Source organism: Branchiostoma lanceolatum, chromosome 2 (assembly GCF_035083965.1).
Source record: "Branchiostoma lanceolatum isolate klBraLanc5 chromosome 2, klBraLanc5.hap2, whole genome shotgun sequence".
In the NCBI taxonomy this organism is placed as follows: Eukaryota; Metazoa; Chordata; class Leptocardii; order Amphioxiformes; family Branchiostomatidae; genus Branchiostoma; species Branchiostoma lanceolatum.
The window spans coordinates 24,922,286-24,948,305 of NC_089723.1; the positions used below are offsets into that span (position 1 = coordinate 24,922,286).

Below are 26,020 nucleotides of genomic sequence, written 5' to 3' on the forward strand. Positions count from 1 at the left end.
TCATGTAGTATGAAGCTTACCAATGACAAAGCCATCTTCAGGAGGCGCAGAGTGGGCACGGTCCTTGTCATCCTTTTCTCTTGATGGTCTGCACGATTGAACAACATTAATCCTGATTAAATGTTAATTGTAAAACACTAATGTATATAGAACAAAGATAATGACCACACAGATGCACAATCATACAGAGCACACTGCCACTACACTTCTCCCTTTCTATCACATACATACTGTATCCAAAGATTAATGCGATGTATTTATCAACACTGTCTGTAACAGTTTTATGAAAGTTCAGAACCAACCTCTCTCCTTCAGCTGAGTTGAGGTCTCTTCTCCTCCCTGCCCTGCTACGACTCTGAAAGGTACAAGAATTAACAAATAGTACTATTAAGAGACAAATACTGAATAATCCGCAATGTACATCCAGCTTTGCATCATATTGAAATGGTTTAAACACAATATTTCAGTACATGTTAAACAAGTTTTTCAAATTATGCCAAAACTTCTTTTTTCAAAAGGCATAACATTTTACATCTGACATTGTTTCGATTTCTATGAAGACCAGAAGTTGCAAAGCTAGCCTAACTAAAGAATTATGAAGAAAATGAAACAACCAACATACCCAGTCACGTCTGTCCTCATCTACATAATCATCCCTGTCCCTGAAACGGACGTGCCTGCTACCGTAGTCATCATCCAGACGATTCACCTTCCGGTCGTAATCCTTTAACATAAAGGAACATTCAGAAATGTACTCTTACATGTAACAAAATTGGTAAAGTTAAATGCACTAAACTTGAATGCCAAACATTTGGGTAGGTTGGTCTACCTGTTCCTAGGCTAATGATATATATGTAGTTGCTTCTAGCTTTCAAATTTCAGTCTGCTTGAAGCACACAATAAGATATTCCAAACTCTGTGCTATTGTCACATCTGCACCTACAAGTCAGCCTGCCTAAGGAAGCAACTAGCTTGTGAGTGGCCTTTGCCGCTTACTACAGGTAAGTAGCCAAATGACATACAGAGCAAAAAGGATCCCCATACAAATCATTTGTTTGTAGAAAACTGTCTGTCGGAAACATGAAGTTTCAGTTTTGGGATGAGGTAACATCACTAAGCCTATAGGGCCTTCCAAGCTGACTAACAGGACTATAGGAAAGTTGTACAGATGTGCAGCTATTCTGTCTTCAAATGCCTTATTATACTAACTACAGCCATCCACTCAGCAGTTTTCCTAACAAGAAGCTGACTACAGCTGGACTGCATCTCTGCCTAGCCCCTCTCCTGTCTGTACCTGGTCCCATTCTCCACTAAGCCTGGCTCTGCGCTGACACAACTCACACTTCAGCCTGTCATGGCCTAGCCCTTTGAGCCAACCTGACTCTGATCTGTGCTTGGTGAGGACAGATATGCATAGTGTAAGAGCCTTAAGTGGTGTATGTGATTTCCTGCTATCCCTACTCTTCTTGCCATCCCAGCCTTGGTGGCGTTTTGAGATGTGAAAATACTTTGCTTCTCGAAGAACAGACCCTTCATTCATCCTTCTTTCTTGGTGAACTGTTTTCAATGCTAATAACTCTCATGCAAATTTTGTACAAAATGTTCCATATCCTGCCATTTGAGAGTTCCGAATTTGACATGTACATGTACTATATATATATATCTAGTTGAAAGAATGACTCTGCTCTGTTGGTTAAGTTAAGTGCAGCATAGAAATTTAGAGTCTTCTGTCTTACCCGACGATCATCTGGTTCGTTCAGGAAGCCATCACTTCTCGATGCTCTGAGGGGATGGTCGCGAAGTCTGTCATCCCTGTTAACAGAACCAAACTTGTATTGTAAGGCAGATACTGTATTATAATATGCAAGACGATTGGAAGTGGGGGAAATTTAGCATAGCAAAATTAAGCTATTGGACTATCAGGCATGTAGACATCAAGAGCAATGTGCACAACCACAGTGTTACACCCCTCCCCTAGGTTAGTATTTTTTTTAGCTTTTGTATGTTTCTTTTTAAAATAAAATAAAAAAATTCTTGATCTGGGGAGAAGTTTCCATTGACACCTTCTTCTGTCTGTGATCATCTCTGGATCATCCAAGCGACGATATCTGTCCTCTTCTTCCCGCTTCCGTTTCAAGATGTCATCATATGTTTCCTTTCCCAGCGGGCTGGTGTCTCGCCGGCGCTGAGGATACGTGCGGCTGCCCTGGTCATTCTGGAGGGAGAAAAAATTCCTTATTTACTTGTAATATTAGCAATTATAAAGCAATTCATAATACAGTGGAAGACCAGTTACATGTATTTGTATTTCTTGTTATTGTATAGTTTGGGAAATTGTATAGAATACCAAAAACACCAAACCATTTACCATTCACTCAGTTGTTGAAACAATGAATACCGTAAAATCCCTATTAACGTACGCACTTTTTAAACTTTTCAAGTTGCAAGCAGGTGCTCCAGGCCAATGCCAAAGTCGGGGTGCGTACGTTAGGAGGGGTTCTTCCTCGGAAAAATCGCATATCAGCATGAGAGTATGGTACATCTTCATGCAAATGCTACCACACAATCAATCAGTAATAAAGAATAAACAATACATATATTTTAAATTGCTTGATATTTTCTACCAAGAAACATTTCCTCAGTAACCCTTTAAGTCGGTAAACATCATCGGTAGGATGATCATGTCAACCTCTTAACTATCCACCGAAATGCTGGAGAGGGGGTGCGTACGTTAGGAGGGTTTTTCCCCTGAATGTTTCAACTCACTGAGTCAGGCCCGCAATCGTCCCCAAATCGGGGTGCGTGCGTTAGGAGGGGTGCGTACGTAAATAGGAATTTTACGGTAACAGACAGAAATGGATGGCATTTCCCACCTGATCCCTTAATGTATATCAAGTAAACCAGCCTTTGAAATGCCAGTGACATATGTCTTACATTTAATCCTTGGGGTTCACTAGAGCTCCTTGGCAGAGACTTGGCGTGCTCAATCTCCTGAATCCTTGAATTTACTCCAGTGGATCTAAACTTCTTCTGCTCAAGATGTAAAACAATTCACATTGTTAGTAAGAGTTTGCTTCTTTTTTTTTGTATTACATACTAAGCTGCAATCCTGGCTGAAAATAAGCTCTCATGATACCAAAGTCAAATTCTAACACACATGACAGGAATGTACAATGTAGTTATGTACATGTACAATCACCTCAAATGAACAAAAGGCAAAGAGGGCTTTTGAAATTCAACCATTAACATCAGATATGTCATTCTTGATCAGAATTTGTAAGTAAGACTGAGAGATTAGTATCCTTACTTCATTTAACAGCTGGTTGTACTCCCTCTTCCTTTCCTCTTGTAGTTTCTTTCTGTGATCCTCATAACCACCCAACTTCAACCCTCCAAACTCCACTGGCCCTATACAAGGAAAGGAAAAGATAAACCAACAAAAATGTAGCCTGATGCAAAAGATCAAACTAGTCCTTAAGGACTTTTCAGCTTTCAGCTTTTCCTTGTAAGTGGTAATAACTGGATAAGTAACTTAAAGAATGACCAACTAAAACATGTGACCACTTGGCAGCAGATTTTACAAGCTATGGGGAGAAAACAGTGTACATTTTTGTATGCTATGTGTCAGATAAGAGACATCCATTGACATCAATATTGCCAAATACATGTGATATTCTAACAGCAGCTTTCTCTAAAATTTGTGATGACTGTCAACCGCATTTATATAATTTGACTTCTCTAAAATTTCTATGTATAAATGATATAGAGAGGTGGGCATACCTCCGGAGTCTCGCTTGCTGCCCTGTGTTGGGGGAATATTCTCCTTTGACGGTCCATTGTTGACACCATGAGATGGGCTGATGTCAGGGTCCTAACAGATTACAAGAAAGATGCAATTAATTAATAGAGACTGAGAGACTATAGCATAGACAGCCTATTCATCTATTTGAATACCGGTAAATACAAACAAACATAACTGAGATCTTCAAAACCTCTTTTAAATACAACTCCAAATGATCAAAAAATTTTGATTAAATTGGAAGCAACCATATACATGTATTGATAAACAGTATAATCTGATGAAAAATCTATCATCTGGTTTGTATGTTGCTACTTGCCAACATATCATAAAATCAATAACACTGGACTGTCATTGGTGCTTTATCACATACTGACAATAGATTGCCTCACCCATGTATTTCCCATGGGAGTTGAAGGTTACTCACCTATGTTACCACAAACAACAATGCCACACACAGTCACCGTAGATTCATTCATTATTGATACTATAATAGCACAGTGTATGATGCAGATCTACTGTGGAGGATTGTCTCCATGACTCCATCTGACATAATTGTTCAAGTGCAACTAGGCAACACGGTTCTTGCCAACACGTATCTCTGATTCTGTTGAGGACATCAAGCCTGCTCCTATCTCTAATCTAATGAACTCTTAAAGTTTTAACACTCCCAAAATACTGAAATGGCATCATTAACTATTACAATGGGTAATCACAAACTCAGTACACTGATCATGACATATGGTAACATTATCAGTAACTGCATTGATATTTTTTTTACATAATTTTATGTAATATTCACCTGAAGGGAAACATTGTTCAAGCAAGTATGGGATTCAAGCAGAAATGTGCATTCAGGATAGCCTGATGGCTCATTGTGCCTCAATTTTGCAGGATTTATATATTTCATATAGCACATCACACTTACGTCCCATTATTATTTTGTTTAGAGAATCTATAGCCAGAAATATTTTCAGCTGATCACATGACAGGCAACTAACGTCAACTCACATAACTCTGCCAGGTACAATAAGACTGCCACATTAAAAATTGTGTTATCGAGGGCTTCTAAAGAATATCCTGAATACCTGTATATCTGAAGTGTGCATACCTCTGAGATTACTAATGTTGCATTTATGATTTAACGCTACCAGTTGATCTCTTTAAATTAGACATTTTTGACGATGCTCTCTTACTCTTAGGGTACCAGGCAAAATCAAGAGAGTTGACCTTAACGAGTACAAATATAAAGTAACTCTTTTTTGTAACTTAACTTAACTTAACTTAACTTATCATATGTATTTTGGAACTCATGCATGATTCAGATTGTACAGTGTACATGAGTCGTTGACAATGTCAGTTCGACATTATCCTTCCTTTATCCTCGTCGATGAGACATGACGAGGTATTTCTCCTGATATCAGATATCATCACAGATGTAGACAACTTACAGCTGGGATCCCGAGTTCCTGTCTCTCTGCAGTGATCTTCTGTTTCTGCTGTTCTATGAATTTCTCAATGTCGTCACTCATGCTGACTGGACTGTTCCAACCTTACATCACCTGTACATGTGAACAACAGACAAAAACAACTCACTCACCATCATCCATGCTTTGCTAGGATATGACCAACTCTTAGTGGACCTTTTCATGGCTTTGAAAATGATTTAATCGCATTAAATCCTTCTTATTCGTAAGAGTTACCAGTGAAAAGAATCACATGGCGATCGAGCGTTTGGACTTTATAATATAAACGTTGCTAGCATCAACAACTTGTAACTAGGGTCTTTCCCATTACGCCATCTCGCCAGTGCGGTTATCAGGCTCCAAAAAGTATTTGTTGATGTAAGAAGCAAAACGTTGTCATTAATTACCCTTAAGTTGCAAGATGTTTGTTCACCACATGACATAAGGCTTTGACACAAGTTTGTAAACACCTGAGAACTAAGATGGCGGATTTACAAAACGGAAGTAACAAAACACGATCTCTTTTGAATACGTTTAGATCTTGTTACAACCTACATACCTGCAACGTAAGTTGGAGTGAAATTGTTGTATATCATTAAGATTTCATGATCTCTTAAGCGGCCTAATGTGTACGACAAAATCGTTCTAAATCTATTGACACATCTGAAGTTGCCCGTCCCCCAAGCGTTATGGCAACATGTACACAAACCTATTAATCGTCATTAGCGCTTCAATCACACAATGCGCATAGATCAGAAGACCAAAGAGATACTCACGGGCCTGTAAAAATCACAAATGGCGTGCAGAATCGCTCCGTTCGTCCCCAAACCGCAGTGGAATTCAGTAAAATAATATTTTTCTCTCTCGTGAATCGTCTTCGCACGAAAAATGTCACTTATAATACTGCGCATGCGTCATAAAAACCCCGGGGCATACCGGGAAATACAGGGCTGTTCATAAAAACATACATAGTGCCTAAATAAAATATTTTATTATATGAAATAAAATAATTCTATATCTGCAAATAATTGCGATCAATAAAGCTGATATGAATTCTCGAATAACCTAAAATAGTTTTTTTCACTATGAACGAACTAATTTGTATCTTGTAAGGTAACTTTGTACAGGCGTAAAAGTTTAGTCATTATGAACAGCAATGTAAAGTTGTTTGGAAACTCCTTTATACCTCGGATAGAAACTGTTGTGATAGAAAAATGAGCAGAGTTTGTGCAGTTTTTGGTGGTTCCAGGGGAATAGGCAAAGCTGTGGCTACCAGATTTGCTGAGGATGGTCACAAGATAGCGGTCATTTCTAGAAACAGGGAATCAGTGGACAGAACGATACATGAGTTGGCTGATGGAGGTCTCAAAGGTACAGCACTCGTGAGATCAAGGAGGTTGAAATACTAGTCCTCTATGAGATACATAAGGCTACACCAAGTAATTTTTATGGATGACGTCCTTTGGAGACCCTAAATCTAATGCGAGAGCGCGAAAAAAACCCAAGAAGGGCCGAAAAAAACAAGATGCCTAAATTTGAAATATAATAGTCAATGACACATGTTGGGACACAAATTGAATGAGAGAACACAGTGTAACAACTAACAATTCTTTTATTCATCATGAAAACAGCAATAATTTGAATAAATCAGTTGAAGTTGAACAGCAGTTGTTGTCCTGTCCTGTTTCTATCGATTTGCAGCACTGTCGTAACTCTTTGATCATTGTTACATGAAGTGGAATTCCTTGTGTTTTTTTCTGGTGTAACGTTAACAGTAATGGTTTGTCCCTGAATGCTTTATGATGACGTCATGAGTAACATGTGGCTGGCTGGTCACTGACACTACGTCACTGAGCCACGTCTTGCTGACCAATGACCCTGCGATCAGGACCTTCCAACTTTCGGACCAATAGGGCGCCAAAACACACGCCTATGTAAATTACTAGTGACTATATGAATCAGAACTCAAGACAAATTGGGAGAGAGGAGACGGAAATCTGAGGTCCCAGGGTCTTGACAACAGGGCGGCTTCTTCATTGGTGCTAATGAGTAACAGTTAGCGTAACTTCGGGTATTAGTTGTTTAGTCGTTGTTGTACGTTACCGCCCCGGTAACTAGTCGTCTCAAGCATCTGTCGTTGGTAAGTTCCCATTTTGTGATCAAGTTTAGTTGTTGGATTTGATTGTATTGTACGGCACTGAGCGTGTGTCTAAATTGTGATCTCGGGGAAAAACCCCACGCCCCGCGGGTAAAGCCCGCTCCCGCCAAAAGTGTGATCTAGGTTTATTGTTGTATTCATGTACTAGTTATTATTGTGTGTGGTTGCCTTTCAAGCAAATAAACAGAGCTTCAACGGAACCCTTGACCTTGTGGCCTTGGTTTGTGGTGAGAAAGCTGAGTTAAGTAGTGAGCGGTCTGGGTATAAACCCCCCGCTAACTTAGTTAAGTTGTGACAGAGTTGAGTCCAAATCCTGCCCTAGACTTTATTGTGACAAATGGGAACAGACCAAAATCAATGAGCGCGCGGACGTCATCCATAAATATTATTTGGTGTAGCCTAAGGTTAGAATACTTATGAAATGTACATCTAAAATATGTCTACTATTTGGAGAGGGGGTATCAATGTGCTCCAATGTGGGGCATTCAAACATCGGTGGTTTGTGTGTTAGTGTGCTTTTCAGTGCTGCAGTGCTTGATTTTCAGTATGGTGGCATATCGACAACGTCGAGAAACAAAATTCTGTCAGGGCCAGTGTCATGCAGTTAAGCACCTTCACTAGCGTAGTCGAAGGAAAGTAGATAAAGCTAACAAAAATCACAAGGTGCATTTGGTAGATAGAAGACATCGTAGAGGAGAGAATTGAAGAGAATGACAATCAGCACCAGGGACAGAGACTACCATGCAGTACTAGGGACAGTATTCTTCAAGAAAAAACAACTAACCCTTAGGGACAGTGTTTGTTTTACTTGACATATACAAGACAATATAACATCCAGCACTTTGCGTGGCCATTCTCTGTAGGAAGTAACAGTGGATAGTGACAAGCCATTGAGAGTCAGCTACAGTAAAGATTAGAGTAAGGGTATTTAGCACCAGGGACGTCAGGGACAATGATTAATGAAGGAACATTTGGCATGACACACTTGGTTGTCCAATGAAAGCAAAATGAATGCTTCTCTAAAATTGCATGAACTTGTGAATATGTTGAGAGTGTTCTAATGTTCAATCAATCATTACACTATCAAATCCAATCAGCATTACATATTAAACCTAATCTGTTCAACAGTTTGTCATTCAATGTGAAACCTAATCTCTTTTCCACTGCATTTTTGTCCATGGATGTCTCAACTAAATGTAACAAATATATGCACCATTGAGGTGCCATTGTCATTGACAGATAAGTACGCTAGTCAATATGTGTCATTCCATATGTTGAACATTGCTTTTAGAAACTGGCATGCTGATATGCCTAGCTCAGCTCAGCTCAGCTCAAATCAGTTTTCTCGGCTGTTGTCCAGGTCCACTTCTAGGCCTGAGCTGTGATGTCAGTGATGAAAAGGGCGTTCAGGCCACTGTGAAGTCTATACAGGACACACTGGGACCTATAGACATATTGGTTAATGCTGCAGGTAAGACATAAGAAATTTATGATATGTTGTTTCCACTGCTGTATCATCATAGCTTATCTGCTTTCAAAGAGATTAGTCAGAGGAGGAGTTTCAAAATCTTATCCAGTTGCTTGAGTACTAGTAATTATTTTTGGCGTATCATATTACCTGGATGTCTAACCTTCATCGAGGTAAGACAATAGTTATTCGGTATTCTGAAGCAAAATGAAAACAAAAATTCTGAAATAAAAAGTAACAGTGATCTACATTTGTATATATTTTTTTATTATTAAAATCCTTTGTCCATAGTCCATCTTCAACAGAAAACAGACAGCATATAAAGCATCATCTGTATTTGTATGAATTTAATTCCTTTATCCAAAGTTCATCTTCAACAGAAAATGGCAAGTGACTAAATCTGTTAGTTAACATATAGAGTATCATCAAACAAAGAATTTTTAAAAAAGATTGTTTTCTTTCAGGTGTAAATAAAGATGCCCTTCTGTTGAAGACTCCGACCGTAGACATGACAAGTTTGTTGCAGACCAACCTAGTGGGACCCATGCTGACATGCAGGACTGTAGTCAGGTCCATGGTTCAGAGACGGACAGGCAGTATCATCAATGTGGGTAAGGTACTCTGAGGAGCCAGTGCCTAGAATTGAAATACTGCCTCTTGTCATATCGTATTATGGATGGGGGAAACTAGTCACCAAAGATGATTATCTTACAATAACTTACATGTAGAAATTTATGATATGTTGTTTCCACTGTTGTATCATCATGGCTTATCTGCTTTCAAAGAGACTTGTCAGAGGAGGAGTTTTTATTGGTACAGTTTGATGCTCTAAAGATTTGATGTACAGGCCTAGGTATGTCATAGTTTGTGTCCTCATGTAGAAAAGGTAACATTTTTACCGATCTTCCATTCATTTCTGCAGTATTGTTCATAGACTCCTTCATAGTACTAGTGTAAGGAAATAACATAAGAACAAGTATGATGCCATCATGAATTACATGTGGTAAGGAAACAAGGGGGGGTGTCCCTGTGGTGTAGTGGTCTGCGCCTTTGCTACTCTGCCACATCTGGTTCAAATTACTTGGACCAGAAGGACTGGGGTTCTAGTCCCGGGTAGGGCACCTCTGGACAAGAGGCGCATTGAGTCATACCAAAGACTTTATAAAAATGGTACATACTTATGAAACAGTATGGAAGTTAAACACACTCCACTGCCAGTGGACTAGCCCCCTGCTGCAGTGATTGCACCACAGTGTGGCCCCAGGGCTATGAAACGGAGATGGGCACCGCCCTATACATCAATTATGGTGTGGGAGGATTTTAACTTTTTTAACTAAGGAAACAAGGTCCTGGCTGAGGGCAAGGTGACAACAAATTAATTATTTATTAACCCTCTGGATATCTTGTCTCCTAGGAAGCATAGTTGGAGTCAAAGGTAACCCAGGCCAGTGTGTTTACAGTGCATCCAAGGCAGGCCTGCAGGGTTTCACCAAGTCACTCGCTAAAGAAGTCGCCTCAAGAGGGGTCAGGGTAAATCTTATTGCACCAGGTAACTGTCATGTATTGTAAACCAGCAATCGAACCTCAGAGTCAGACTGAGGACGAAGCTTGATGCTTTTTCATCATCTAGTAGTGCAATGCGCCTTTGCTATGGCTCAGGTATTAGGCCAAGCTCTTCTGTTAATTGTGTAGGGTTCATTTACGTGCAGAGGGTTGACGCTTGAGGCTTATGCCTGAAGTTCCCTCATATACGGGGCCGCCAACTTTACGTCACCATCCAAAATCACAAATAAGGAGGTCCATAATTGAAGAATTTTTGTATTCTGGAAAGATGATATTTGAATGAATGTCAGAAAAGGTCCCCCACGTCAGTTGTATACAAGTAAAAAAAGTGTGTCAAAGGCGTGCAAATGATAGAGGTGTTAAAGATTTATTTTTTTCCATTATTAGGCCACACCAATTTTATAAGTTGCTTCTCAGATTTTTTCCCCAAAAAATTGGAGTGACAGGGAAAAACATTTTTTTTTGCAAATAGTCTGGGGTAAATATAAGGGTTTACATAACTTAAAGAATAAGAGGATTATTCAAGTTTCAGCTTTGCATGGCTCATTTTATGCAATTGACAATGAACCCCTCTCTTTGATCTAGTACTATAATTACAGTAACAAAATTACCTTTTGCTATGTAATTAATGAAATGATATTTTAATAAATAAATGATATTGTAATAAATGAGAAATTATATCTTATGATAACATGTAACCACACTTTTTAGGTATGTGCAGGCCTTTATAATTGGTGTGGCCTTATTCAATGTTATAACTTGATATTTTTTCCTGTGTCCATGTCCCAGGCTTCATCAACACAGACATGACCTCCGGGGTCAGTGAAGCCATGGTGAGGCAGTCTGTACCTCTGCAGAGACTGGGAACACCTGAGGAGGTGGCTACAGCTGTCAGATTCCTCGCATATTCACCTTACATCACAGGAACTGTAAGGATGCCATATCCTCTTTTCCATCAATTATCAGGTTTATATTGAAAACATTAGACAAGGCCTCTTGGATGCAGATATTTATTTCTGATGAAAAAACAGCTCAGATGATTGTTTGACACATGTACATGTAACAAGAAGTATAGCTATTGAGCACTGTATTGATGACAAAGTAGAAAATCATAGACTAGATATCTACTACTATTCTAATTCATAAAGACCATTCTTCCAGTTTTGTTCTGTGTATGTGTATGTATATGTATTTTGGTATTGTCAACAAATTTAGACTGCTATATCTAAAACATTTCAAAAGTTTTTACACACTTTATGAGCAATGATTAAACCATGCAATTTAGACGATTCCATGTGCAGTCGGTGGTAGAAGTTTCTTTTCTTTTTTTACTTCAGGTGCTGGTTGTAGATGGTGGGATGCAGCTGAACACATGAGACTCTTAGAGCCCTATACAGATTAGCCACTAGTATAAACCAACAAATGTATGCGACCAAACATACATCAGACTCATCAGCTGCTGGCCTAGGAGAGGAAAGTGACCAAGCATCGGAGAGCCTGCAGGATACTGTGCAAATAAATAAAACTATAGTTGATGAATGAAAAAGCAGAACAGTCCTACCTTCCTTGTTTTTCAATGTCAATTGTAACACTTATGCGTTGATGAAGGTTAGATATCCAGGTAATATGAGACGCCAAAAACTATTACTCAAGCAACTGGATAAAATTTTGAAACAGTCAGATGTTTCAGATAGCATCCGCTATCTTTCGTCAGTGACTAAGGAAAGATCTGGGAAACCAGGTTTGTCTTGACTTAGTTTCCTATTGCTATTGTGTTAACCTCATTAACATATCCAGAATATTGGTATGAAACCTGGTTTCCCAGATCTTTCCTTAGTCACTGATGAAAGATAGTGGATGATGTCTGAAACGTCTGACTGTTTTGAAATTCTATTCAGTTGCTTGAGTAATTGTTGGAGTAACACTTATGGTTTGCTTTTGAACGTCACCTTCCACAGACATATTTTAATGTAACAGCTGTGCTTCATTATCTTAATTGATTCTATGGTTTACTTTTGAACTTCACCTTTCAAAGACATATTTTAATGTAACAGCTGTACTACATTGTCTTACTTGATTGATTCTTCCCATTAAGCCACACACTGCAACAATTATATTAGTACTATATTAATTTGATTACAAGAAAGAACTTGATATTTCCAGCAAGTTCTATAGATAAAAGTTAAAGGTACAACCTTGCCAATCTACTCACATGATATATCCCACCACATGCACACCCTCCTCCACAACCAAGACTGTACAATCCCCTACCCCTTAACTGCACACTACTTAGTGTATAAACATGCTGACTTTGTTGGGACGTTCCAGCCAAAACAGCTTGTTGTTTGCCTGGTCTGTGGGGAACAAACCTTTGCATCTGGCGGGCAGGCCTTTGAAGTTGGACGGACAGTAACAAAGGAGACTCTGTTCCTCTGAGAACACAGTTTTTCCTCCATCCATTGGAATGGATTGTCCATTTGACACTCCTGATGTTGTCTTTTTAGGCTGTCCAAGCACGATTGTCATAAGAACAAAACAACAAGGATAAAGTGGTCAGAGACGTTTGCCCTTATTGATCTTCACAAGCACACATGGTCTATAAAAGTTTGAATATTGATTATCTCCAACAAACTTGCAATTTTGCTCAGGAAAGGGTGTTTGACTGTACCTCGCATGGGACAGTAGATTTCCTTGTCAACAAGAGGAAATGAAATGATTTTTCTTTACCACACAATCTTTTGTGGATGTCAGGCGATTTGAAGCATCACTTTGAGGTCTGCTTAAGTACACATTGTTGCCACTTGAACAAAGAGCAGCGTTTCTTTAATAAACAACATAAGTTGTTTATTGGAAGAGAAAACATTTTTCAAGTTCTCAGTTTACCCTAAATGGTGGAGGTCAGGCCAAGACTTGGTGCTCTTTTCATTTTTGACACCCAAGTAATGAATAACAATTCTTTAATGTTAGCAGCAATGGTTTTGAGACGTTCAAAAATTGCCCTTCCATTGTCGTTACATTACTACATGTACTGCCAGTATCAGTTACTGAGGTCTCTAACAAGTACGTAATGACTAGTGATGTCATACAATGTATTACATCATTATCATCTGGTCGTGAAAGTTTCATGGATATATTTAACCTCCTTGGTATTACAAGCTTAAGTGGCCATTGACAGTTCTCTATGTTGAGTTGTTGTTTTCTCATCAACTGCGTTTGTGTCTGTCTGCAACCCTGCTTAAATACCAGTTCTTGTCAACACGATATCTTGACATGGAAACATTCAGAGACTTGATATTTACACCATAGGGTTCCCTCATGGTAACTATTGGGGTAACATTTTTGTTAAAATTCAATGCTTTTGATAACATATTACATGTTATCTGTGTTCAGTATGTTAGCAACGTTGTAAACTTATGACTCGGCATGACTGAATATAGGTTACGTTTGAATTATGAATGCTAGTCACACGCACACAATTACTAGGAATTTTATTTCGTATTTGCATAATATCATACAATTGTATCAGCGGTGTACTCTTTCAAAAACCTATCAATGGCAATAGATAATCTTGCGTCTTCACAGCGTGCCATCAGTCTGACTTGAGTGTCTCTTGTTATAACGTAAAGGTATTATCGAACTTGAAATCATTTCACAGTGGACGCGTCAGATGTTTGAGGGAAAAGTGAATTTACAAAGCATGAAAGCTTCTCACTAATAATAATGAGCGTCAGCCATGTGCGCAAAGTCCATGAAATGGTGACGCCTGAACATTTATTTAATGCCACTACACCTGTCACAGTGACTATAATGACTGCGAGTTCGTGCCAGTGAAACAAACAAGCCTTCACAATAGCGTCGTATTACCTTCCCTTTCATCGTCCCATTATACCAGTGGGCGGTTCCCTCTTCACATCAGTCGGACTGTTGTTAACGCCGACCAACAGGTAAGTGGTGCATCACTCGGCCCATTTTGTGCTTTATAAATGCCACCCTGGTTTAAAGAATCGATTTTACCATGATCGCAAATAGGTCTGTATATTGGTACGTTGTGTTATAAACCAGAGTAACAATGGCTTAGAGAGAGTTACACTGAGATGTCGAATATTACTTGTAGCTGTTTTTCCAGCCTTTCAGTTTTCCACTGACGAGCAAGCGCCAGTGTTAGAGAGTCTATCATCTGTTTATGTTCAAGAGTCCAAAGTAGCCTGATATACTCAAGTTCATACTTAGCTTCATATTTCAAGTTCATAGTTCAGGTCCAAAACATCACATATTATTCCACCTACCCTAGCCTGAACTACTTGGTTAATCATTTACGACAGTGGTTCGACAACACAACGCCGTGTATGCACACTTACTTCACTTTCTTTACGTTGGCCATGGGCGTCGACCACTGTCAGCCAAGCCAATAATATGGACCACATCCTTACATTAGCATTTCTGTTTGTTTGCTGCTATGCCTTTGGTTTGTTGCTGTATAGTGATATCTAACGTACAGATAGTTTTTAGGTGCAAGGTGTAATCAGAACGTCTACGTATAGTGAAGTATATGGAAATACCAAACATGATATCTTACTGAGAGACCTTGATATTATATATACGTATTGTATCACAGAACCCAATCCATACGACATTGATAATACAGGCTGGTCGTACACGTTTTCAGCGAAAAATACAAATAAAAACTACAATTTTACAGCAACCATGGATGTGTAGTTTCGAATGGATATGCGCATGTGCGGATCTGACAAAGTGGTTGTTGCTTGGTGTATGTGCTTGATGAGGGTTCGCTTGGTGACTATCAACGTCAAGATGCCATCTGTCGTAGGCTGTTTTACGACACGGGGTCGTAAAGGCGATAACGGCGCGTCTGAGCACTGAATATAGATAGGTTGATCTTGCTTTCTAGCCATAGCTTTCACCTGCTTTCACCAAAGGCTGGGTCGACCGAGGAACGCACTCTGGAACACTTGGTGCGGATGAAAATTGCAAAATGTGTTTTGGATATTTAAAAACAACGATCTGATTTCTTGGATTTTGGATTCGCTGCTGCATTTTTTTTAATACGAAAAGAAGAAAAGATCACATGTGCCATCAATGATATTACTCAACCCCAATTGCTCATATCCTAGCACCATCAGTTGAAGAAAATCCTTGTCGCCCTACGGTTTTTATATTGATGTGGCCTGCGCGAATAGAAACTTTGCTGTTGAGGACTTGGATGTTGAAATAAACATGTGGAGACTTACAGTCGACGATGGAAACGAAAAAGGATAATCCGATTCGTCGAATAGATACGCTGGACTCAAATCTATGACCCAACGAGCCTCACTTTTCTTGCTGTTTCCTACAGCTAGGTATTTTGGGTACATGTCACACTTCATACTTTATATACTGTATTGAGGACTGTCATGGGAGTCAGCCAGTAAGTCACGGGTCCATAGAGATTGGTTGGGAGTGATAATAGGAGGCCTGTCTGACAGCTGCAGTGAAACACGTACCGTACCTGACCCGTGAACAATGAATGTTGTCGCGGCGTCACCATAAATATCCTAAGGCGTCGTCGAGTTGAGAGAAGATTGCAAGTTGGGGGCACAATAAGGGGTACAGACGACAAGCGCGTGACAAGATTAGAAAGGCATCAGGTGAGGAAGGGACTGGTCGATATTAATACTATATATCATATCATGCTAGATAAATGAATGATGCATGTATCAAATGTAAGGATTGGACGTCTCGTCGACTTAAGCACATTCGAAGATTCTTGCATACAGATGATTGGATTTCAAATGTGACTGTTTTTCATATCTATTGCTGTCTTGGATCTCTCCTGTAAGCATGCCATGAAGTGATGAGCTTGTCCAAGCAATCTTGATGGTAGCGCCCGCGTTGGATATAAATGGTAAGATGATGTTTAATGTAAAAAAGGTTAAGATTATATCAAGTATCAAGCTAGCTAAGGTTGACCAGCACGGCTCAGTCTACCATCTGGGACTGACCGAACATAGAAACAGGAACAGCCATGGTCAATATTTATGTTCCCTACCGATGGAACACACTGCGGCGATCCGGAACAAACACGTTTGATGAAGTATCGGGATTGGGATAAATACCGTAAATTTGTAGGAAGTTGTCCCATATGTACAAAGAGACGACATACAAAACGTGACTTCCCTTTTCACGTTTCAACTGGCAGAATATCCCTACGAATACACGTATCAACCAGCAGTCGGTAGGTATACTTCGGTGAACACTTTTCGATAATTACAAATTTCATAAGATAGAAAGGAGGCAAATGGCCTTCTTATCTTCTCTAAGAATTGCAAATATTCACATTCCCTATAATTCTGGTTGTTACAAAACAATTCCTTTGACAGGGAATGAAGCATAAATGCGCATTACTTTGCGACTGTGATGTCAGTGTTTACAGCTACGGAAGGGAGGCTAAAGTGACGTCTATTTCAGCTTGTGCTCTCTGAAAAGTCCGAGAGTGGACTTGTGTGGGGCCGAAATAGTGCGCAACAATACCTGAGTAACCCTACCCCTCCGGGGGCAGAGTGGTCTGTAAGGGGAACTGGTCTTTGTACCGCTGCTCTTTGATACCTGGTACTCTACTAGTGTGTGGGACTCAGTCTTAACGGTTTGGTGCACTGCACAGAGGGCGTGTTGGTAAAAGCTGTTGGTAAATTATCTTTGAGACAAAGTGAGAAAGGGTTTATCAAAGCTGAGACGTGGTTGGTATATCCTGGGTCGACCGAGCAGACGTGGACACTGGACAGGTATGGTCCTGATATCTTTGACAAGATTGGAGTTCATTTAGATTTTGACGTCGTTTCGTTTGTAGTTTAACTCGATGAATAATGGCTTGCTTTGGACATGTTCATATCGACATCGAATTTGATAAGGACAGACGTTTATTATGGTACAACTGGTGTTGGGAGGCTGGTAGTGCACAGCTAAGATTGGACTCTAGTAACCGTCTACTTACAGCGCCTTAGCTTGTGGCGTCTTCAACGAGAAAGCAATGTGAGTTTGGAATTCTAGGCCCCAGTTATAGATGGAGAGGGAAGGTGCTATTGAAAGGGCTTACTACCCTCGACAAGATTAGCACTGTGAAGACATTTGCTAACGACATTAGCGACTTGGCGCCGTGCCATATGTCCGTAACAAACAACGTGTGTTGTGGAGGACTGCGAGAATCAAACTATTGTTCTGTGCTTTTCCATTGATGCATTGAAATGGGATCGCCTCAAAACAACGTCTTGAGAAAATGTGTACAAAAGTATCAACTTGCGTTAGCGACATGCACACAGAAGTGGCAATCTATAACCCAACTGCCCTTAATCCCACGACTCAGGGTATTGGTCCTTTCACAGAATTCAAAGTTACCACTGTGTCTGCCCAACACCACCTCAGCCGATTGGTAATGTGTCTGATGGTTTTAGTGTCTCGTCTTTCTGTAGTACGCTCATGTGGCTTTGGTTACTGCGGTACACTACTAACTTCTCAGCCACGTTACCCCCAGGCGCGTCAAGTGAGATTTATTTGAATACTTCTAAATGCATTGCACATCAATAATTTACCAAAATCACCACCCATATGTTCATAGGTCAGGGTCGGCGTCCTCCATCGATATGCATTACAGCGTGTGCCGTGCTTCCTAAGTACTAATTTCGCCTGACGCTGGTTCAATACCTTGTTCAGTCATCCATATTCTGCTGGCGCAATGGCCATTGATTTCGAATATATTATGTAAATGTTTTAATCCGTACATCGTATTATTTACTCGGCGTTTCCAGGGTGGCAAAACAAAAGTTGAAGCATTCGGGCACAGACAATCTTCTGTATTCTTAATTACTGGGATAATGCGGGTCACCAAAGGGAATTTGCGATGACCTTTCCTTTGAAAAACGACTTCTCATTTGAGGAATAAATTGAGTTCAATCCAGAAAGGGGCGCTATGGGTGAACGCCCACGTCAAGACGGCCCTTTCTATCAGTCGTGTACTTTGTCTTGCGAGTTAAGGTCCGACGATAACCGTTCCTGCGTATCAGAGTGATAGGTAAAGGGACCACTTTCTTCCTTACATGTACACAAGACAAGCGGGAGGTCTGGCTGCATGGTGGGTTGCGATATTCATTTGTCTCTTGGCCCGGGGTAAAAAAAGGCACTGTCGTCTCGCGCTGCGGTCTACTGGCTTGACTAATTTTCCCGCCACAGCTCAAAGCTAATGCCCCGGATTCGTTTACCAGGTAGGAACTGGTCGATAAGAGTTGTTTGTGTTTGCACTGTTGTAGGTCAAACTGGGCTGCCCCGGGGCAAGCAAACACATGTGTTGAAGGTGTCTTTGAAGTCGTACTTCTTTGTGTTCGCAGGACCAGGGCAAACCAGCGGGCCGCAGCAGGCGACATCTTCAGGCGACAGAACCCATTGATGTGCCCCAGTGTTGAGATGGTGCCTGTTCATGTCACAGAGAGGGTCTGCTTGACTCCGGAACCACCACAGAAACACTGCTACAAGAGCTGCTGTGAGTACGAACAGGGGCACCGATATATAGAGGACGTTCGGTACGTGTTAGGTCTGTCTCAGGTCCACTACCTGACGTCCTACATCCACAACCCTGACTGTACGTCCAGACCCGAGTACCACATCAGCGCCGTGCGGTGCGAGCCTCGACACAAGCCTCGCCGGTGGCTGTCCACGGTCATCCTGTATCCCAAAAGGCCTGTTAGGAGCTACACCTCTACAGTGGAATACAGCATGAGACCCACTTCACGGAAATGGTACATGACGAAACTGGACATGGCGGTCGGTGATGAGGAAAACAACATCGTCGCCACCAACATGTTATACTTTCCGAAGAGGCGAACTCCTTCCTTCTGGTCCTTCTTCGTCACCGACGTTAACAACGTGCCCGTAGGCAAGAAATTCGAAGAACTGAATAACTTCAAGATCAAGCGTGACTGGCGAAAACAACTGTCCTTGCAGGTTATGGCATAGACTTGCCACTTCAAGCATATTAGTAACGAGTTGATAGAAACCAACTGAAACACCACTGACATACTTCAACCGACTAATCGCTATTGATCGTACGACAAAGCCCGTTTAAGGGGTAATTACGCGACTAACTCCTCGGATTACATCACATTCATTCGGCTGGTCGTTAACCGGTCAGGGTTCGGATGACCAGCGACACACCATCGACCACTAATATTAATGAGAGTTACCGGGTTTGTATAAATCACCATACTCTTCAGATCTCTAGCACGTGGAAGAAGGATATACATGATATCTATACAATATATGGTAATAATGATGACTTAATTACTTCTTAACAATTGTACATGATACAACACATGTGGTATTTTTTAACATAGCACTATGTAACTTTTCTTTTCGATGTAAAAGTATGAATATTGTTCATATACGACAGATCGTATCAAGAATCGTCAATTACAAATGCTACATGGCACGTATCAAGAAACATTCATTCTCAATGATACCTGAAACTGTGTACGTCTTGTGTACAAATGTATCATCTACTTGCTGACACAGCACTCGATATTCATTAGTTTATATAAAGACATGGTACCTTTCTTTAGATTCAAGATCTTTTTTTATAATTACGTAATGACGTAGTTTCACGCAGTTACTGTATACATGTTACCGTATTTAGATCAACCCTTATGTGAATATTAATAAACATGTACCCTGATTTGGGGATGACAAATTCGTCTATTTCTTAGTTCTAATGTCCTGCAAAATTATCGATATTCTTTCTGCTAATACCAAAATACAAGTTCTTGCTATCCTGTTCACAAAGGAAAATTTAGAAGGAAGTGTGGCAGTAACATTCTTGTTACCAACACACGGACAGCGACTATGTCTTTCCTTTGGCGGGAGGCTTACTGTAATCCACGTCGCCTAACATGGATCACTGATCATGAACACTAAAACCATTCGAACCATGCAGGTACAAGAGACAGTTCCCCTTTCACTGGCATTTTCACGGAAGTTGGCAAAACACACCTCGTTCTGTAACAGGCTACTTGGTGAGTAAACATATCAGTGGAACTCTGTCATGGATCCTGGAAGGGTATGGTATTGACCAAAGATAACAGGCTTAGCATGGAAGAGTAGCTCGTAGCCATTTGGTGATACATTTGGACCAGAAGAGAGCCAAGAAGAAAACAAATTGCAAAGCAACTCTTTTTATAGGTCATTCCATTTGACAATCTGGACGTGAGGGAAACTTCCAAGGCGATGATAGACTAGGAAGCTGCCAGATTCTTGGGTCAACTGCTACTGAGTAACCTGTGCTGTATACCACTCATGCACTTGTGAACAAGACCTTCTAATACTGGGTGTTGGCAATGTTATTGTGAAAGATGGTCAGACCCTCTATCCATTACACAGGTCTTCATTGATGGGGTTCTGCGACTGCACTTCACTCTGTGACCCAAGCAAATTCTTTCAAACCCTAATCCCCAGCATAGGGTTTTTTCAAGTGCTCCAAGGTCTTCTAGATGGCACTTGCTATTTGTCAAGTCACGGTCACCTGGAATAATCCAGCAGATGCAAAGACCTGACTTAGCACAAGATGGTGTTCCTGGTAACTTTTACATTCCCTTTGTATCAGTTCTTTAAGCATGAGCACAACTCAAAACATTGCTTGACAGTTGTCTGAAAATGTTCTGAAATCCAGTCATGTAAGCTTTGCCCGCTCTTCACTGATACTCCTGTTTTCATGTTTTAATAGTCAAAATATGAAGGGTCAGCCATTGTCCTAACAGCTGAATGATGCACTATGCAAATCACCGTCATTGTATCAAAACTGCATCCTGGTTTTTAAGATTGAAAGAAAGGTGTGATGATTGTGAGGAGGGGACACATTTTATTAGATAAACATACAACAGGCAAAAATAATACACATAAAACATGCACCAAATGACTTTGTCATTGGATACTGAACAACTTTTTACATGTGCTGATGTAAATTAGATAGGGCCCCTGGCTAGCAACTGTTTCACAAAATGTTGTTGGGGATACAACTTGTAAGTTTCTCCTGTATAGCATGCCATCTAAAACACATATATTAAAGTTAAAACTAGCAGTATTGCAAAATATATACAAGATACAGAGAAAGGAAACACTTATGCCAACAAATTGATCATAGGTATCTTACTGGTGAAGCAGAGCAAAACCAAGCAACAACTTACATGCCTAAAACATGTGAGCAAAAATATCAAAAGTACATCAGCTGCTGTCAGATCCTTCTTGATGTGATGTGGCTCCAGCTTCTTCTGTGTGGGATGTTGATGAGGAAGTTGAAGCATCATCCACGGTGTTGTCTTCACTCTTTGGATTCTCCTCATCTTCAGTTATTGGCTACAATAGAAGACAGAAAAGATCAGAAGGAACACTATACACCTTGTAAAGATGTATATGTAACACTGACAGCCATTGCAATTTCAAATCTGCATGAAGCAACACCTGTCCTCTACTAATGAAATTTCAGGTAATCAGATAAAAATGATGTCTTGATCATTCCAGTCTCCCTACTATTTGTTACTGAATTTGTGCTACAACATGTACAGAAAAAGACGCTGAAACATACTGAAAATGCACTTAAATTCACAGCAGTTCTTAGTTTGTGGATGGAACAAGGTGGTAGGTGGGCAAAAGACAAAACAAGCATTTTCATGGTGGTTTTAAGTCTGTGGTGAAAAGGTTACCGCAAAAACTTTTGACCATTAAACTGCCGCAATCTTAATACATTTACAGTAACAGGCTCTTATAGAGCTGTGTACCTAAACAAATTTTAGGTACAGGTACAGGTACACAGGTTAAGGTACAGGTCCGGACCTGAACCTGTACCTAAACTACTTGTTCGGAAAATGCTAAATTTTCAATAAGGACAAAAGCATGTTTGAACTGGTAAAAACATAATATTTGATTGTGCATTATTTTCATGAAAACACAGATGAAATTTTGACTCCAGCCATGCAAATGTGTTTTCTGTGCTTTAGAGTGGCTTTAGAGCACTGCCACGGTAATTTCATAGTAATTTTATCTGTCAAAGTGGCCATCCCCTGAGTCAGGTCCAGTACCCGATACAGCAGGGTCAGGTATTTTGGACCTGTACCTAATTGATTGTACCCGGTACTGTATCGGTACAGTGTACCAGTGCACAGCTCTAGGCTCTTACATAGCAGGGTCAACTGAGCATATTTATTTCTTTCTTCTGGCAAGTGACACAAACACTGGTCACCTCATCAAGAATATCCGGTGCAACATGAAAAAGTACTAATTTTCCATGCTCAGTCCACTGCTCACAGTACTTACCTTCAAGATGGACAGAAGGTCCTCAGCCTGTTCAGCCATCTTCTTTAGAGTTTCATTTTCTTCTGTCAGATCCTGTATCACAGCCTCCTTCTCCTGGATCACAGCTTTCTTCTCTTCCAGCTGTTCATGAAGCTATGGGGAAAGAGCAAAGATTAGTCACAAAGAAGCCTTTATACAAATGATGATATCTACTTATTACTTGGAACACTGTAATATAGTATCCATTCATCAAATTTTCAATTGCCCATAAAATACTGCAACGGAGTAAAATATCAACATTGTAATTGTAAAATATCTACTGGTAAGACCATCCTTTCAAGGCCAGTGGTTAAATGTGTATTGCCATTTTGTTCGTGCATGCTTAATAGACACAACATCAGGAACCCTGTCCCATTGATTCTTCAACAGTTATATTCATGTACATTATGTACATGTATATGGCAACTGAGAATACTTACCGTACAGCAAATACACACAGCAATACCGTAGCATATGTAGTGGGCGGTAAAGACACTTACTTCTTCATTTTCCTTGAGTGTGTCTACTAGCGCCAGTCTCCTCTCCTCTGCAACGTCCTGCCAGTAGGACTCAGGCGTAGGCTCTACAGTAGGGAAGGCAAAAGGTAATGTCATAAAGTAAAGTAACAATGTATCAGTGAGACTAGATTGAACATTGACAAAGAAAAAAATCCTCAAGGAAATACATCAATCTTTTCTGTACAATTATCAAAGCATCATTAACAAAGAAAAGTTGGAGATTGAACTGATACTCCTTTGTTATGACTCTTAACTAAATGCGATTAAATTTCAAACCTACATCAAACTATATGTATATCTATCATCATTCCATCACATATACTACTTTTTTGTGTATACCATTCTTCATGATGTCTAGTGCCTCCTGTGCAAGAGATTTGCTGTCATCACAACTGCTGCTGTCGTTTGAAGAGTCCTGGTCTTGGTAGATGACAGGGGTTGTAGTTGCTGTGCGTGATGCCAAGTCAGACCGGGGCAGTTTCACTGGCTTGTTGCGCTCTCCGTCTGAACAGCTTTTCCTCTTGGTGCTTTTCTGAAGAAATAAATTTGATGAGATCAAAAGCTTCTTAGGGTGGATGGCGAAAATGAGACATGAAGCAGTTCTATGGTTATAGATGCATGCAAACCATACATAAATTTTGGTCTATTCTGTCCTTAAGAATATTCCCTTTAATCAGGCTTAATTCAATGCCCTATGTCACATTTCTGTCATCACAAATGGTGCAGCTAATAACAAGCCAAAAGCATTGATATATTCCCTTTGCAACAGAAACAACCGAATATGGTAAAACCTCATGACCGTTACAGTTGCAGTAAATACTACTACCTTGTCCAGGAACCTGAGGATGGTGTTATTGCCAGCCAGCTGCCCAGGTTTGGCTGTGAGCTGGAGAGTCTGAAGTTTTCTTCTCTTTGGAGATGCCACAGACATCTGTAAATAAAGGTAGCTTATGAAGGAATGGAAAGTCCCACTAAATCCCCTACAAAGCCTACAAAGGAAACCAATGGAAATTCCCATTGAAAGGGAATTCCCTACAAATGGATCCCAGATGGGTAGGTTATTTATAGGATGGTGAGAAATTCCAAGGTGACATGCAGTGTCACCTAAGAGTAATATAAATGGGTCAACTGGAGAAAATTTTCACATGTTTTCATACATTTCATTTTGTTTTCTTAGAATCATACTGCTACCACTAGTACTTATTGAAAGTAAGATGAGGAATATAATAGTACAAGAAAGAGTTCTGTATCATATGATTTAATGGAAAAAATGGAAGCAATTGTGGTAACACTAACTTTTGACCTGTCCTTGAATGACTTGACTTTCCTGCGCTTATGTTGCTGAGGCGATGCCGTCTTCTGTACCCCTAGTCCTAACATGGCGGCTGACGTGTTGCTTCTCTCCTCACTGTCACTGGAACCACTGCTGCTGCTGCTTCCTCTAGGGATGGTCTGGGTATAGAGCAAATCATCTTAGATTCTGAGTATGGAAATTATTTCTAGGCATTTCCAAGCACATCCACAACAGTGGATGCAAATAAATCTCGTTTATTGTTGTCAGAGCACGAAATACCACTCACAATTTAATCACATGAAACCCATAGCTGTTTTCTTGAGGGAATAACTGGTATGAACAAGGAGGAATTAAAAAGTTTATAAAGAGCCTCCTTGGTCACTCATAATTTCAGTCCCTTGGTATGGGCAAGGAGGTTTAAACCTCCTTGGTATGGGTACAAAAATGCAAAAGTCTTGGGTGACAGTTGTGTCCATAAAAAAATAGGCTGTTGTTTACAAAGGGTAGCCAAGGGGATTAGCCATGTCGTTCACTTCTTCGTGTTTGACTCGCGTAAATCAAAAGGCCTTCCAAGCTGCCCGGGCTTATTAATATTTTTGCGGCATAATTTTGCCACGCTTGAGTCTTCTTCAGCTCCAACCCTCGCTACCTCCGCAAACTTATGGTATAAAAACCCGGCTATCGAAAATCTTGCGGCACAAAATATGACTTAAATGAACTACACAACATAGTGACATACTCTGCTCAGACATATATTACCTTAGGATACGATAAAGCCGTGTTAACTGAGATTTCTGCAGAGAGACGCGCGTTCTGTACCACCGACGCCATTTCGAGTTTCCCACCACAATCACGTGCTGAAAAATACCTACAATGCACCACGTGAACCAGAACCGGAAATGACTCAGATTGGCGCCAAATTCAAAATGAAGAACCTGCACCTGTCGCACCAGATTTGGGAAGGGTTGCAGGGATGCTATTGAAATTGCATTTAGAATTTCTCTTTCTTAACACGTCAATTTAAATACAAGGCTCATTAAGCCCATAGCTGGTGTATTACGCCGAAGGGCGGTTATACCGGCTATACAGATACAGATTAAACTGTTTTCTAATCATCAGAACACGCACGATGCAACAAAAAAGTCCTCATTTCTACAAAAAGTCAGCAATGACTCTCTTATAGAGAATCGACCAATGAGGAAGTGGCTGCATGTCCATCAAACATGTCAAATATCTGAATGTCTATGTTTTTATTTTACATTTCTACCTTTCGATGGAGGAGGGCGGGGACTATGGGATTAGTCAACGTGGCTCTAAATTGCTGCATCTTTAATATTGACAATTGGATATCATATTTTAAAACTTAGTGTGATTTGGGAGGAAAACTAAAT

General features: G+C 40.2%; 4 protein-coding genes across 20 annotated transcripts in view; 2 read left to right on the forward strand and 2 right to left on the reverse strand.

Annotated features, from left to right (window-relative positions):
• LOC136428144 (centrosome and spindle pole associated protein 1-like) overlaps positions 1–6,176 on the reverse strand; it is a 29,427-nt gene extending 23,251 nt beyond the window's left edge. For 8 of the 11 annotated variants that reach the window (XM_066417454.1, XM_066417452.1, XM_066417451.1 and 5 more), the window contains exons 1-11: positions 6,042–6,176; positions 5,251–5,361; positions 3,781–3,871; positions 3,308–3,408; positions 2,935–3,033; positions 2,064–2,215; positions 1,737–1,812; positions 1,295–1,393; positions 623–724; positions 303–355; positions 21–88 (exon numbers count right to left, since the gene is read on the reverse strand). In XM_066417454.1, coding sequence (XP_066273551.1) covers positions 21–88; positions 303–355; positions 623–724; positions 1,295–1,393; positions 1,737–1,812; positions 2,064–2,215; positions 2,935–3,033; positions 3,308–3,408; positions 3,781–3,871; positions 5,251–5,331 — 922 coding nt within the window. In that variant the 5' untranslated portion in view covers positions 5,332–5,361; positions 6,042–6,176. Of the gene's footprint in view, positions 1–20; positions 89–302; positions 356–622; positions 725–1,294; positions 1,394–1,736; positions 1,813–2,063; positions 2,216–2,934; positions 3,034–3,307; positions 3,409–3,780; positions 3,872–5,250; positions 5,362–6,041 lie in introns of those variants that run through there. The other 3 variants (XM_066417450.1, XM_066417455.1, XM_066417459.1) reach the window with 3 other exon arrangements.
• Positions 6,177–6,457: 281 nt separating this feature from the next.
• LOC136428155 (carbonyl reductase family member 4-like) lies at positions 6,458–12,000 on the forward strand. The gene is made up of 6 exons (XM_066417478.1): positions 6,458–6,636; positions 8,784–8,894; positions 9,356–9,502; positions 10,306–10,440; positions 11,244–11,383; positions 11,792–12,000. The coding sequence occupies exons 1-6, from the start codon at positions 6,480–6,482 to the stop codon at positions 11,828–11,830; spliced, it is 729 nt and encodes a 242-aa protein (XP_066273575.1). The 5' UTR covers positions 6,458–6,479; the 3' UTR covers positions 11,831–12,000.
• Positions 12,001–14,264: 2,264 nt separating this feature from the next.
• Positions 14,265–20,184, forward strand: LOC136428156 (refilin-B-like). Of its 7 annotated transcripts, XM_066417483.1 has the most exons (3): positions 14,276–14,398; positions 16,292–16,356; positions 18,830–20,184. In XM_066417483.1, the coding sequence occupies exon 3, from the start codon at positions 18,888–18,890 to the stop codon at positions 19,452–19,454; it is 567 nt and encodes a 188-aa protein (XP_066273580.1). In that variant the 5' UTR covers positions 14,276–14,398; positions 16,292–16,356; positions 18,830–18,887; the 3' UTR covers positions 19,455–20,184. The 7 variants fall into 7 exon arrangements, with proteins under 7 accessions (XP_066273577.1, XP_066273580.1, XP_066273582.1 ...); XM_066417480.1 differs by lacking the exon at positions 16,292–16,356 and having other exon boundaries at positions 14,265–14,398; XM_066417485.1 differs by lacking the exons at positions 14,276–14,398; positions 16,292–16,356 and adding an exon at positions 15,824–16,099.
• Positions 20,185–21,328: 1,144 nt separating this feature from the next.
• On the reverse strand, positions 21,329–25,523 carry LOC136428154 (geminin-like). The gene is made up of 7 exons (XM_066417477.1): positions 25,389–25,523; positions 24,632–24,787; positions 24,162–24,266; positions 23,675–23,867; positions 23,318–23,400; positions 22,800–22,931; positions 21,329–21,842 (listed from the first exon to the last, which is right to left on the reverse strand). The coding sequence occupies exons 1-7, from the start codon at positions 25,458–25,460 to the stop codon at positions 21,711–21,713; spliced, it is 873 nt and encodes a 290-aa protein (XP_066273574.1). The 5' UTR covers positions 25,461–25,523; the 3' UTR covers positions 21,329–21,710.
• Between the last annotated feature and the right edge of the window lie 497 nt (positions 25,524–26,020).